Genomic DNA, 14,559 nt, shown 5'->3' on the forward strand with positions numbered 1-14,559 from the left:
AACATGTTAGGATCATTAGATTTCATTTTCAATAAGAAAATTTTTCCCAAACCAAAAGACAAATGGGGTGGGAGAAAGTTCGGGTACGGAGAAATCGACATTCTCCCCTTTCTCAAGTTACCCACGAATATGAAATCTACTCTCTTACCTTCACCGACGAAAATCTCGAAGAATTGCTCTTGGATCTTCACTTTCCCTCTTGCCCTAGCTCACCAATGCTCTTCCTTCTCTCTTAGCTCCAAGACAAAGAGAAAAAAATGAGTTTTCTCTCTACCTTGCCCTATATGGGCTCCACTCACATGCCAATGCCCATTGGGCTTAAGGCCCAATAACACAGTTCAATCTCTCGTTAACATTCACTATTCGCTTAATAACTAAAAGGTTCGATAAATAATTTAAAGTTACTAAACCTATTTAAATGCCACATCATTAAAATATTTAAACACATAAAACGAATAAAATAAAAATTGGGTCGTTACACTAGGGGATATAGGATTAACGAACACTTATTAATTTCTGCATGTTTACAGTTGTTCAACCAAAGTATAAGCTTAATGTGAGAACATATATAGGTATAACACGTGAGAACATGAATTCTCTTATCTTGATTTAGTATTAGTATCCTCAATTGCAATAAGATGATTTTAGTATGCGAATACACATTTCATTATTTAAAAGTTAATGCGCTAGATAATAAAATGAATAGTAAGTAATATAATTTTAGTTACCAAGCAGAAGTAGGGATTCGAGTACGTACTTAAACTTTTTTTCTCATATGATTCTGTTTAGTCTTTTATTTCCCGTTTCTAATATCAAACTCTATCCAAAAGCGAAAGCAATTTATCTTTTACTATTTAATTTCTAACCGAAACTATTCGTTTTGACACGATCCTTGTGGAGACGAACTCATTCTTGATAATTTTTTACTCGACGACACACTGATGCACTTTCCAGGCCGTAGTCATGTTTTTGGCGCCGTTGTCGAGAATTGTGTTTACAAAAGAATTAACGAACTTTTATTTTTATTTATTTTTCAAAAAACAAATATTTGTTATTATTATTAGTAGTAGTAATTAGTATTAGTTGTTATTAGTAATTATTATTATTGTTGTTATTCTTAGTAGTAAAATCTTATTTTTATAATTGTTCAGTACTACTAAGGTATTTTACTGTTGTTTATGCTAGGAAGAAAGACATGCTTGAATTAGACAATCAAAATGCACTTTTAGAAAGTTACAAGCTAGTGCGTAAGCAACTAGCAACTTGTCAAAAGGTACGGAGTTGTGATTTCTGCAGCCAAAAGCTAGTGCGCAAGCAACTAAACCTATTACCAAGCAACTAGTAGCACAAGGTAGTGCGCAAGCAACTTGTCAAAAGGTACGGAGTTGTGATTTCTGCAGCCAAAATCACTTGAATATATAGTCAACGTTTAACCACAGGGTTAACTGAAGAGCAGATTAGTTACATGTGAAAATATCAGAGGAAAAACATTCCATATCTTAATACCAATAACCTTGGATGGAAGAATCACAAGACACTACTGCACATTTGACCTTTTGCAACAGTTCATCGATCGGTAACATTTTTAGGGTGCCCATGAATGCGGGTTTGATACTACCCAAACCCACACCCATATATTCGGGTGCCACCCAAACCCAAACTCAATTGTTGTTTGGGTGGGAAAATGAAACTCACACCCGCACCCGATGGGTTCGGGTTTTTTCACCCAAACCCGTAACAAGAACACGCATAATTGATTATCTGCTCAAACCTGACTCGAACTATATTTGATAAAATGCAAAATATAACATAATTTGGTAATATAGTTTGTAAATTTCAAAAACATAAAAGGGAGCAAAATACATATGGATAAATAGGTAATTTAATATATAAACGGGTGGGTGAATGAGTTTCGGGTGTGGGTTTGATACTACCCAAACCCACATCCATATATTCGGGTGCCACCCGAACCCAAACCCAGTCAACTCGGGTTTCCCCCGTTGACTTGGTTTTGGGTTCGAGTGGGTCTGTCGGGTTTGAGTTTTCCTGCTATCCCTACTTCTAAGGAAATTGAGGGAGACTATGGGGGTAATTAGGTAATTATAAAATATTTCGGGTGGTTGTATGGGTTTCAGATGTGGGTTTGACTGATACCAAACCTAGTTGAAATTAATATAGGTCTTGCACATGTCTTGAGGGATTTTATACTGAGGCTTGAAGCTCGTGAATCATGTTCATCCATTTGAGGTGGGTTTGTTTAAGTAGAGACATGACAACCATAAGTCCAAAGCATATGAATTTTGTTTATGAATTACAATTGATGCACAATTGGTTAGTTTGATTTTAAATGATTGTGTGATTTTGAACTAGCTATTTTACCCTTTGCCCAAATGCTTGATCAACTGCTAATTACATGGTTATTGATTTTTGTTATTTGTGATATGAATTGGGAATGATTTGGCCATGTTAATCTCTGAATTGGAAATCCTGATTTTGAGAAAAACACAAATTGTAACGGGGTAAATCGATTTACCCTGCACTCTGTAAAGGAAAAAATGCAGTTTCAACAGGTTAAATCGATTTACCCTGTAAATCGATTTACCCAAGCTTTGTACATGGAAAATTTTATTTAAAGGCCTATATGATCCCTAATTCATAAGACATCAACCCATAATTGTTAAACATGTTCACACACCATTTCAACGTCAATGTTAGGATAGAAAAATGATAATTAGGGCTTATGACTTTTGAAACTTCCCCATAAGTTTAGACATGTTAGCATCACATACGGATATGGTTTGTATTGTGATAATTCTTTAGAGTTAACGGAATACTTTTACAACCGATAACTTATCCGTGAACTCTAAATACTTAACACGATATAAGTAAATCCTTAATAGTTTAAATGTGAGCTAACATGTGACAGCACATAAGAGCATACTTTTCAGTGATTTTGGTTTCATATTATGAAATGCATATCTAGTGATTTCATCTTCCATTAGTAGTTGATCGATTGAGTGACACGTTTTAATTTTTTTTGTTCGATTCAGGAGAAAGAGCTAGATGATTTCTTATTTACAAGCTACAAATGCTTTTAAGCGATTATTTCATGCTCCTTTAATTTCCTTTTCCTTTTTTGTTTGTTGTCATATTTGATAACTATTTGAGTCATTTGTTTGTTTTATCATGTGGTTATTGTTATTATGATTTGTACGTATGAATAGCTTAGGTGATACTATATCTCAAAAGTTCTTGACTAATATAGATTAGGTGTGCAGTTCGTAAACTTTGCTATTTGTTGCGACAGATTTTATCACGAAACGTTCACGAACTACACACCTAATCTATATTGGCCAATGCAATTGACTCATAAGCGGAAATCACGATTGGAAATCTATATTGTTTTATATTTTTATTCTTTGTTAAATTAAATAAAAGTTTGGGAAAATAAATTGCAAGTAACCGCTCCACTTTGCCGTCACCGTATGACTCCCAAAAACCTCTCTCTATGTGCTCTCGTTTGCTAAAATTTCTTTTCCTTTCCCAAAAACCTCTGATATTAATCATTTTCCTTTTTACAATATCTTCTTTGAGAAAAGAAAGATAAAATTGCTTGCTTAATATAATAATACATGCTGAGTTTGTCATATAAATTTAATCACTAGAGAAAGATAAATCAAATTTTGAAATAAATTATAAAAGCGCACATATTATGACGAACACATAAAATTATATCCTAAAAAGTATAAATTTAATTAACTCGCAAAAATTGTAATATCCTGAATTTTTATTTAAGAAATTACTTAGAAAACTTTATGTATTTAAATAGTGCAACAGTTTTTTTTCTTTGATTGGAATTACAAATAATAGTTATAAAATTGTTAAGATTCCTCATTTAGATTACAACAAACTAATAAAAGCACTCCTTATTTTATCTCTCCGCGTACAAGCAACACATCAAAATCATCTGTCAAATTTTATACCTGCAACAAGGGTCAGTTTGCTTATCAAAATTGAATCGTGCTGATCAGAAAGTATATATAATAAACTCGAAACTTTTTAAATAAATAAATTTCAATTAAGCGTATGTTAAAATAAATAAATTTGATGCAAGAAACTCTTTTTAATAACAATTTATACAAGTTAATAATGATTGAAATGCAACTAAACCATTGCCTGGATATCGCCTAGATTAGCATAATAATTTAATCGCCCCATTTGCCACTTGTAACAAATCGCTCTATTTGACAATTACTAATAAAATCGCTCCAATTGACACATAGTAACAAATCGCCCATTTAATACCCATGACAACAACTATATGCCATGATCGATATGCACAATATACACACTTTCTTTTAAAATCATAAAATTTAAAACTCTTTCAAAACTCCACCAATTCATCATTTTATAAAAAACCAACAAAATATTCAAATCTACAATCAACCACACACCAAAATCATTGAATTAAATATACAATCAACCCCACACATAACTCACAATATATTAAAATAGCATAACATAAACCCAAAGTGCATGAGCATACGGAGGAAAAACCCTTATTTTGGCCACTTTACGTCCTAGGATAAAGATTTATTGTACCCTTGTTTCTACGGTGGTTTAGCAACAAACAGAATCGAATCTGAATGAGAAAGTTGCGAATATTTTAGTGTTGCTCTTAAATCTTCCTATATTTTTATCATGGAATGTTACTCTAATAATGTTCAAATAGTAGCTCAGAGGTAAGTTTGTTAAATGTTAAGTAAAATACTCATTCAAGTTGTTTAGATAAGTTTGAAATAAGATTAAAACTCAAAATCAGGAAAATCTAGGATTCTGTTGCAAAAGACAAGATAGGAGTTAATTCAGTTTTAAATTCAAATTGCAACTTTCCTATCATTGCTCTATGAAATTGTGAGTTAGTTACTATATATAAGACATTTAAAATAAATCCTCTAACAATTAATATAAAATCAATCATCAAATAATGAACATAAATTAGTAAATGACAAGGAAATAAAGCAAAAATAATCATCGTATGATTCGTATCATAGTGACACGAATTGATCAATTAATTAAGATAAATAAAACTAAGATTTCTAATTTATATTAATTAAAGAAAGAATGTGTTACCATTTTCTTAAATTTTCTACACATAAAATAGATTGATAAATAAAAAATAAATCAAGAAAAACATAAGAATTACATTATGACACCATATAATAGTTTCATCCTCAAAACTAAAAGGTTGAAAAGATATTTAGGATAGAGTTCGTCACTAAATAAAATCGTAGGGTAAGAAAATCACTTTATAAAAGATGAAGTTAAAGCATATACGTAAATAAATAGTTATCTATTAGTGTTAAAATAAAATTTTTAGGTCTTATATTTTATCCACAAAAATTTAGTTTCGTCACTGAAACAGAAAAAAAAATTGAGGTAGAGTTTTCAAAAGCTCTTTATGTGACGTACTCCTTTAAATAAATATCAACAAAATAAGAAATTTTAAGATGAATTAAAACATTATTTTTCCGATGAGTACTTTGATGTCAAATAAACATTCCCTCGGATCTTTTTTATAAGGAATATTTTGAAAAAATTACACATATCAAGGAAGTACATTATACATGGTTATTTTTATTTAATACTCTTAAAAATTTAAATTTATTCCATCTATGCTCTTATTTAATTACTCTTAATTCAACTATCATACTATTTTTTTAATATTCTCTCTCATAATAAATAAGGGTATAAGTAAAATTAAACATTTAAAATATTTAAAAATTGGTCAAAGTTTCTTATAAAAAGGACCAAATTTTATTTTCCAAAGTGTTCCTTATAAAAAAGAAACAAGGGAGTACATCATTTAAATTGAACAATTCTAATAAAAGTTATAAAATAATACATAAAAATAATAGAAAAATAAAGAACCTATAAAATAATATGATAGTGATAGTAACAATGTTCTTGTCTTTTCTTCTTTTTTTCAAAGAGAATCTTTTTAACAGTTTGCGAAAAAAAATTAGTGACAAGCTGAAGAAAACAAAATACACATAAAAAAGAGGCTTAATTAGTCTATTGGTCCCTTAAAGATATTTTAGGTTTTATAATGGTCCCTTAAAGAAAAAAATGTCTGGATTGGTCCCTAAAAGAAAAAAAGGTTCGGATTGGTCCCTTAAAGACATATATTTTTGTCATATTGGTCATTTCCGTTAAATTTTAACTCAAAATATAACAAAAATTTCCAATGGTTAAAATTTTAAAAATTAATAACGTTTTTGGTGGACCACTTACACTTAATGACATTCACAATTCAGTCTACTAAAATTAAAATTTTTTGTAAAAAATTGACGGAAAGGACCAATTGAGAAACGAATGTGTCTTTAAGGGACCAATCCTGACCTTTTTTTCTTTAAGGGACCATTGTGAAACCTAAAATATCTTTAAGGGACCAAAAGACTAATTAAACCTAAAAAAGATTTATTTATTAAACTAACTTTATTAAATTAATAACTATGCAGTTATGTTGTTGTTTACTATATCTTCTTCTGTGAGCAAACAAAGATAAACTTACATGCCTAATAATATAAATTGAAAGAATAGAGGAAGATAAACCAAATTTTGAAATAATTATAAAAGCATAAATATTCCGACGATCACATAAAATTATATCCTAAAAGGTATAAATTTAATCAACTCACAAAACTTTGCATGGCACCGCCAAATATAACGTTTTATCGCTGTTGGACAATCATTGTCAAATCCGCAGGGGATATTAGCTGCATTGTCAAATAAAAAAAAGGAATGTTATTTAGGACGTTTAAATAATATTGTGTATAAGATAAATTTGAAAATGGTGTCAAAAATGACATACTTGTATGATAAGCAGAGAGTTCATTAAAAAACGTAAATAGAAAGATAATCAAAGCATAAACAAATATGTTGATGTTAGTCATATTTTTCTTATTTTGCATTTCGTAAATGAAATGTTTTTAAACGATTATAAGTAAAATGTTTTGTTATTAAAAAATTTAGCAATTTAACACTTAGGACTTGCAAAAGCCATTTTGTGTAAAATTGGAATTAATATTGTTAAATGTCTTCGATCAATATGTCGTGCAATCCAATATTTTTATTATAAGTAAAAATGTCTTCGATTAATATTGTTAAATTGGAATTTAACACTTTTAGCACGTAGGAGTAACAAGAAGTCATTTGTTAATATTTTTATTATAAAACTTCATTATATATGTTTATTTATATTTTAGTCTTTGGTAATAGATATGAAAAACAATTATTAATGAATGATGAAAAATATTATTAGTATATGTTTTGCACCGGTCAAAAGCCCATAAGATAAGTAAGTCATTTCTATGGTAAGTCCATTACTACTACACCTTGGTGCCACGGGCGGAGCCACTCAAGGACTGGGCAGGACAATGGCCTGTCCCAAATTTCAAAAAATTTATTTTATATAGATGGGTATATATATAGTTAAACCTATATTATATATTACTAGTTGCATTTTGATAATAATAGTATTATGTGTTGTAGTGGTTATGAAGCTCGCCTGTTATGTTATATTAGTGGCGTTGGTTTGATTCCTGCGCCCAACATTTCTATTTTGTAACTATTTTTTTAAAAAAGTTCTATCACAGTTTTATTATTATCAACTCTGTTTTTAACCTTGTAAAAAAAAACCTCTATTTTTAACAAAGGACATGTGATTTTAACAAAATTTTATAGAATTGAAGGAGTTATGGTTTGAATTATGGATAGAAGGAATTTGGGTTTGTGAAGTTCATTTGGGAATTAAGGATTCATTTTAGATAATATAACTTTAATTTTAATAGTAAATATAGTATAAAAAAAAGTCAAAAAAATTAAGTAAAATGGAAGCTCACAAAACGGTTATACATGTATCTCTCCTATATACGGCATATGTATTCACCTCAAGGTACACACATTTCACCCAATTCATACACTATTTTCTTGAGTTGTCACTAATTACTTGAATGTTGGAATGCTAATATTTTTGCAGATATCTTTTTCCATGATACTTGAAGCTCAAATCACCATCATCAGTACAACCAGACACCATTAGATTCATTAAAGAAACATTCTATTATGAACGTACCATGATATTTTTTGTTTTCAAAGATAATACATGTGTAAAATGCCAATTTTCAGAACATTAACTTTAACTTCATGATTAAATTTTTTAAAATAAAGTGCAATATGCTCATTTATAATAATGCTCGTTTACTTGAAGAATGAAGACAAATAATAATGATACGTAAACAGTACTATGTTCCTAAAGTGGAGATGACCTATGTAAGTTCCGAACAGAAACATTTGGAAGTAGAGATGAACCAAACCAAATTTGGCAATGCCAATAAATATGGACCTTTACAAAGGACTTTCTCTCTGATTGAAGTAATTCTTTCTCTCCTTTCTCTGCCGCCGGCAGAAATTTTTTTTTACTCATTTCTTTGATTTTCTCTTGGTTTATAGATTAGGGAGTGTGTTTTAGGATCAATTTTAATCCCAAATTACCCCTCTTAATTGTTTTTTGTTTCTTTTTATTTAAAAGGTCTTGCTAAATAGTGTCCCCGGGGCACTCTTTAAGCATTCTATTTAAAGAAATAATTTACTCAAAAAGTGGAATATTTTAATTTTCGAGGCGTTGACTTCACACATTTCCATAAAATTTTAACAAAAACTTACTATTTAAGATGCTTAAAGAGTGCCCCGGGGGCACTGTTTAGCATTTTCCTTATTTAAATAAGTGATATTTACATACTTTTTAGGTTTTATTTGAGTTTTTCTCTCTTGTGATTTTTCACTTGGTGTTGTTTTTATCCCGTCTTAGTGCGGAGTTTTTGTTTTGTTTATCCTGTCTTAGTACGGTGTTTGTCCCGTCTTGGTACGATGTTTGTTTTTTGTTCAGATTTGCAAGTTTGTTTCGATCCAAATTCAGTGCAGATTCAATGACATTAGCATCATCAACGTTGCAGATCCGGATACATGATCATTCCGGACAAAATTATTTGATATGTTATTGAAATACATCAAAGTTAACGGTTTGCGTCTTTTTTTATATGACGTTAATCTTTCTTTGTCGCAATAGCATATCGAATGATTTTGGATTTTGCCTGATATTTTACACAAATGATCTATATGATATAAATTTTCAATCCAACTGTGGATTTTATAAAATTTATATCGATTAAAACATTATTGAGGGTGTAACATTTAGTGTGTATATAGTTTGAACTTTATAGTTTATATCACTAATTTGTGTTACTTTATAGTTTATAGTTTGAAGTATAAAATGTGATTCAATCTTTGAATTTTTAAACATTTTTAAAATAGTTTTTCTTAGGTTGTCCTTTCAATAATTGTGGGTAATTTAAATAAGGTATTTTAGAAAATATACAAGTGGAATGAAAAATATATTATATATTTGTCACCACTTCTCTTCTTTTTAGTTAATCGAAGAGGGGTGATTTAAGGTCAATTTTGGTCTGAAATTGTCCCTCCAAATTGTTTTTTCTTTCTCGTTATAATAAATAAATGTGATTTTCACATATTTGTTTGTTTTGATTTCTCATCTTCGTACGGTGTATTTTGTTTTCTCGTCTTTGTGCGGTGTTTATTTCTTTCAGGTTGAAGGATTAGTTCGATCTAGTGCGGGTTCAATCAATGTCGACTTTGGTGTCTCAACGCTACAGATCCCGAAGCATGGACATTTCAGACACTTCAATATAGTCATATTTAAATTTGTAGGCTTATGCAATTTGTCGTAATGTATGAAACTCAAAGTGGTATTACTATTGAAGATGTTCTAAAAGCAAACTCAAAACATAGCCGGAAAATTTTATCACCATTCTCTCTTAGGCTCTGTTTGGCAAAATTAACGGATGACTGATAAGCTAGCTAATAGCTTATAGCTTATGGTTGATGGCTCTTTTTAAAAAGATTATTACCAAACATGTTTTTAACTATAAGACATAAGCTATAAGCTAATTTTTTTGTCTTGTGACATAAGCTCTCTTAGGCTTCCGTATTCCCTCAACTGTCTCGCATTCTATTGTTAAACTTATACAATAAGTGGGAAAAAAAATAAGAAAAGGAGTACTCCGAACATTGAAGAACTCAATAAATTGATTAAAACATGCCTAGAAATATGATAGCTTTATTAGGAGAAAAAAGTAAGTGAAATTCTAGAACAAGAATAATAATCTAAACACACTTCCATAACTTCATACATTAGTAATTTAATGTCAATAAACTCTAGTAGAATTTTTGGGATACTTAGTAGAAAGACAATAGATTAGACACCATCAAACTACACATTTGTTATTTGAACAACTTTTTTATATAATTTTGAGATAACTTTTTTTATTAATTGGATAAAAATAATAGAGAGATATAAAGAAAGAGAGAAAATAAGAATATAATGTAAGTATAAGAGAGAAAATTATCAAAAAATTGTCTAAAAAAGAAAAAGAAGAATACACGTCGCTGCAAGAACATCATGAATATTCCTTTAGAATTTCAAAGACATGATACCAACTAAAACTCAAATACTACGGTAAGTTTTGGTTATTATCGATCAAATTTGGCCCGTGCAACTATCAAAAGAAAGCAAAAAACAATTTTTTATTTTCATAGAAATTAGATTTTAGTTATTATCGATCTAATTCAATATTCATGAAGACTACTAATATGAAAAATAATCTATATACAGTATATACTATATATATATATATATATATATATATATATAGTCAGGATCCGTTGACACCAACTAGTTTGACACCAAATGTTACACCTCTCAATAACGTTTTAACCGATATAAATTTTATAAAATCCACCGTTGGATTGAAAGTTTACATCATATAGATCATTTGTGTAAAATTTCAAATAAATCCAAAATCATTTGATATGTTATTGAGATACATCAAAATTAACGGTTTTTGTATTTTTTTAAATGCCGTTAATCTTTATGTGTCTCAATAGCATATCAAATGATTTTGGATTTGTCTGAAATTTTACACAAATGATCTATATGATGTAAACTTTCAATCCAACGATGGATTTTATAAAATTTATATCGGTTAAAACGTTATTGAGAGGTGTAACATTTGGTGTCAAACTAGTTGGTGTCAACGGATCCTGACTCATATATATATAGATTAATTCATATACCATTGAAACCGTATAAAGCTAGTCTACGAATACATACATTGTTTCTCATCCCATTAAATTTCTCATCCCGTGAGTTTAATTAATTATTTCATACCGTCGGTGTAAAGTTATTTTACACATGCATCATCCAATAATGTGAGTTTAATTAATTATTTTACACCGTCGGTCTAAAGTTATTTTACACATGCATTAATTATTTTACACCGTCGGTGTAAAGTTATTTACACATGCATTAATTATTTTACACCGTCGGTGTAAAGTTATTTTACACATGCATCATCCAATATTGTGAGTTTAATTAATTATTTTACACCGTCGGTGTAAAGTTATTTTACACATGCATTAATTATTTTACACCGTCGGTGTAAAGTTATTTTACACATGCATTAATTATTTTACACCGTCGGTGTAAAGTTATTTACACATGCATTAATTATTTTACACCGTCGGTGTAAAGTTATTTTACACATGCATCATCCAATAATGTGAGTTTAATTAATTATTTTACACCGTCGGTGTAAAGTTATTTTACACATGCATCATCCAATAATGTGAGTTTAATATTTACACCGTCGGTGTAAAGTTATTTTACACATGCATTAATTATTTTACACCGTCGGTGTAAAGTTATTACACATGCATCATACAATAATGTGAGTTTAATTAATTATTTTACACCGTCGGTGTAAAGTTATTTTACACATGCATCATCCAATAATGTGAGTTTAATTAATTATTTTACACCGTCGGTATAAAGTTATTTTACACATGCATCATCCAGTAATGCGAGTTTAATTAATTATTTTACATCGTCGGTGTAAAATTATTTTACACATGCATCCAATAATGTGAGTTTAATTAATTATTTTACACCGTCGGTACACATGAATTTTATCTTCAATACAAATAAAATAGATGTACAAAAAAGAACCACACTCAAAACCAAAATGTATAATACAATTAAATATTTATCATAGTGCATAAATGAAAATGATGCATCAACATACCAATTACCATTATCTAAGCATCAACATACCAATTACCATTATAAATTGCTTGCACCATTTCCATCTCAAAATACAGTCACATTGGTTATGCGTATAGACTTGTTATACCAGGCAACATGAATGAAAGAAAAAGAAATTTGAAGAATAAAAATAGAGAGAAGAAATTCATGTGGAAGAGATAAAAATAGAAAATGGAGAGACATAGTGCTGTCAAAAAAGAAAGACCCCCAAAAAATTCAACCCATCCATAAAGAATTCTTTCAAAAATAAATAGTGGATTCTAATAGCGAATAAAATTTCAACTTGCTACACATGTATATGATAATGTAAAAAATGTCCAAAAAAATGCCATGTATGATGATGTAGAACAAAAATGGAGGAAAAAAAACAGAGTTGTTTGTTTGCAAAATGGAGGAGAGGGAAAAAAAGGGGGAGATGGATTGTCTCCGGTGAGAAAAAAACTGGAGGTATCCACCTTTCATTTTTCTTATTTAAATTAAAATTGAAATTGTTAAAATAAAGTAATGGTCAAGATTTTACTATGAGAAAATGTCACATGAGACAACCTTCTCTCAAAAAAGGGTTCTCAAGAAGAAGATACGTCACCATTTATGATGAAATATAATTACAAAGTAATAATAATGTAGTATCTTGGGAAGAGAGGAAGTTTTTTTACGATGAAGGTGAATGGAAACTGAATAGTAGTTATTATTTTGACAGAGTAGTTATTATTATTATTATGACAAAACTTATATGCATTTCTTTAGATGCAGTTTTTGCTGTTTCTCTCACAAAAAGGTAGTTATTTATATTTTTTAATTAAAAAAAGAAAAAGAAAATTGTTTTTAAATAAAAATAACTTCCTCATGTATCTAGCACAGTAAGAACTGTGTATATGGAACTGTACATAAGTTTGATCCATATTATTATTATTATTATTATTATTATTATTATTATTATTATTATTATTATTATTATTATTATTATTATACTATTAATTAGAGAAAATTGAGAATATCAAGGATGTGTAAAGAGAATTTGGGCGGGATATGTTGAAAACGTTTAGGCGCTAATTGTTGTTAGCGCTGTATTCTATTTTAATATATAAAGGATATAGTCTAATTTCTCTTGAGGGTATATAGGATAATTTGAATTTCTAAATGGGTTTTGGGAATATAACTGAGGAAGGTATCGACTATTACTGTCCATCATGTCTTGATTAGGATTATCTAATCAAGATTATGAAGTCTATATAGTATCTTTCAAAGAATAAGAAAGTGTAATTTTTTCTCATATATTTTGCATACGAGGAAAGAGAAAGTGTGTATTTTAATTTTAACATAAATAAAAGAATAGAATAATGTAATTTAAGCATTTTTTAAAAAAAAGTGCAATTTACTCTTAGTTTTACCTACCTGTACCCGACAAAAGTTGATGGTAACAAACAATTATTTTTTGCAGTCTATAGTATCCATGACATCGACTAGACATTAATTTGTTTTAATGATTTGGTCTCTTAAACAAGAATCAAGTAACGGAAGAATTAGGCTACATCCAACTTCTGATTTTGATTTTTGCCAACCTAACCCCCAAAATTTAGTTGCCATAACTAAATTAATCACAATATATTCAAGCAATATATCCATATCCACACAAATTACAAGCAAAGAGAATTAAGTTCTTATTCAATTTTTCCATTAAATTTGACTTATCCCACAAACTACATTTGTTAAATTCCACGGGTTACCCCAAAAATCCTATTCCCTTCTCAAAACCAAAAATCATGAACACTAGAGGCTTCAAAATCTGCTTATTCGTCTCGTTCATTTTCGTGATCATTATTGTCGCCGTTATTCTGGCATTAGTTTTTACAATCTTTAAACCTAAGAACCCAGTTGTTCATGTCTACCCACTCGGACTAAAAGATCTTCAATTTTTCCAACCTAATGTAACAAGTGTACCATTAGGCATGCTAATCACAGTATTAAACCCAAATTATGGGAGCTACAAGTTCAAAAATACCACTGGTTATCTTAATTATAAAGACATTGTTGTAGCCAAAGCTCCCATAGGATCAAGAGTTCTACATGCTCGTAGGACAACTAATGTTAGTGCTATTGCTGGTCTCATGAGTGGAAAATTAATAGCTGATGAAGGTTTTTTGTCAGATATTGAAGATGGATCTTTCAATTTTACAGCTAAGGCAACACTTTATGGAAAAGTGCATTTGATTAATGTTGTTAAGGTGAAGGCCACGGTTAATATTTCTTGTGATATATTTTTTAATTTAACTTCCTTGTATACTGATTCATACTGCATAACCAAAATCATGCTTTGA

The 14,559-nt window shown here is 29.5% G+C and overlaps 1 protein-coding gene and 1 long non-coding RNA gene across 2 annotated transcripts; one reads left to right on the top strand and one right to left on the bottom strand.

Moving 5' to 3' along the window:
• Positions 1 to 3,762: 3,762 nt before the first annotated feature.
• On the bottom strand, positions 3,763 to 6,992 carry LOC123920286. The gene is made up of 3 exons (XR_006813596.1): positions 6,875 to 6,992; positions 6,702 to 6,779; positions 3,763 to 3,983 (listed from the first exon to the last, which is right to left on the bottom strand). It is a non-coding gene; the product is annotated as an uncharacterized LOC123920286 (long non-coding RNA).
• A 7,012-nt stretch (positions 6,993 to 14,004) lies between these two features.
• LOC123922140 lies at positions 14,005 to 14,559 on the top strand. The gene has a single exon (XM_045974885.1). The coding sequence runs from the start codon at positions 14,005 to 14,007 to the stop codon at positions 14,557 to 14,559; it is 555 nt and encodes a 184-aa protein (XP_045830841.1).

Source organism: Trifolium pratense, linkage group LG4 (genome assembly GCF_020283565.1).
Source record: "Trifolium pratense cultivar HEN17-A07 linkage group LG4, ARS_RC_1.1, whole genome shotgun sequence".
NCBI classification, from domain to species: domain Eukaryota; kingdom Viridiplantae; phylum Streptophyta; class Magnoliopsida; order Fabales; family Fabaceae; genus Trifolium; species Trifolium pratense.

Bases quoted from the DNA above. Each gene is read 5' to 3' on its own strand.
- LOC123922140 (XM_045974885.1), top strand. From the start codon at position 14,005: ATGAACACTAGAGGCTTCAAAATCTGCTTATTCGTCTCGTTCATTTTC.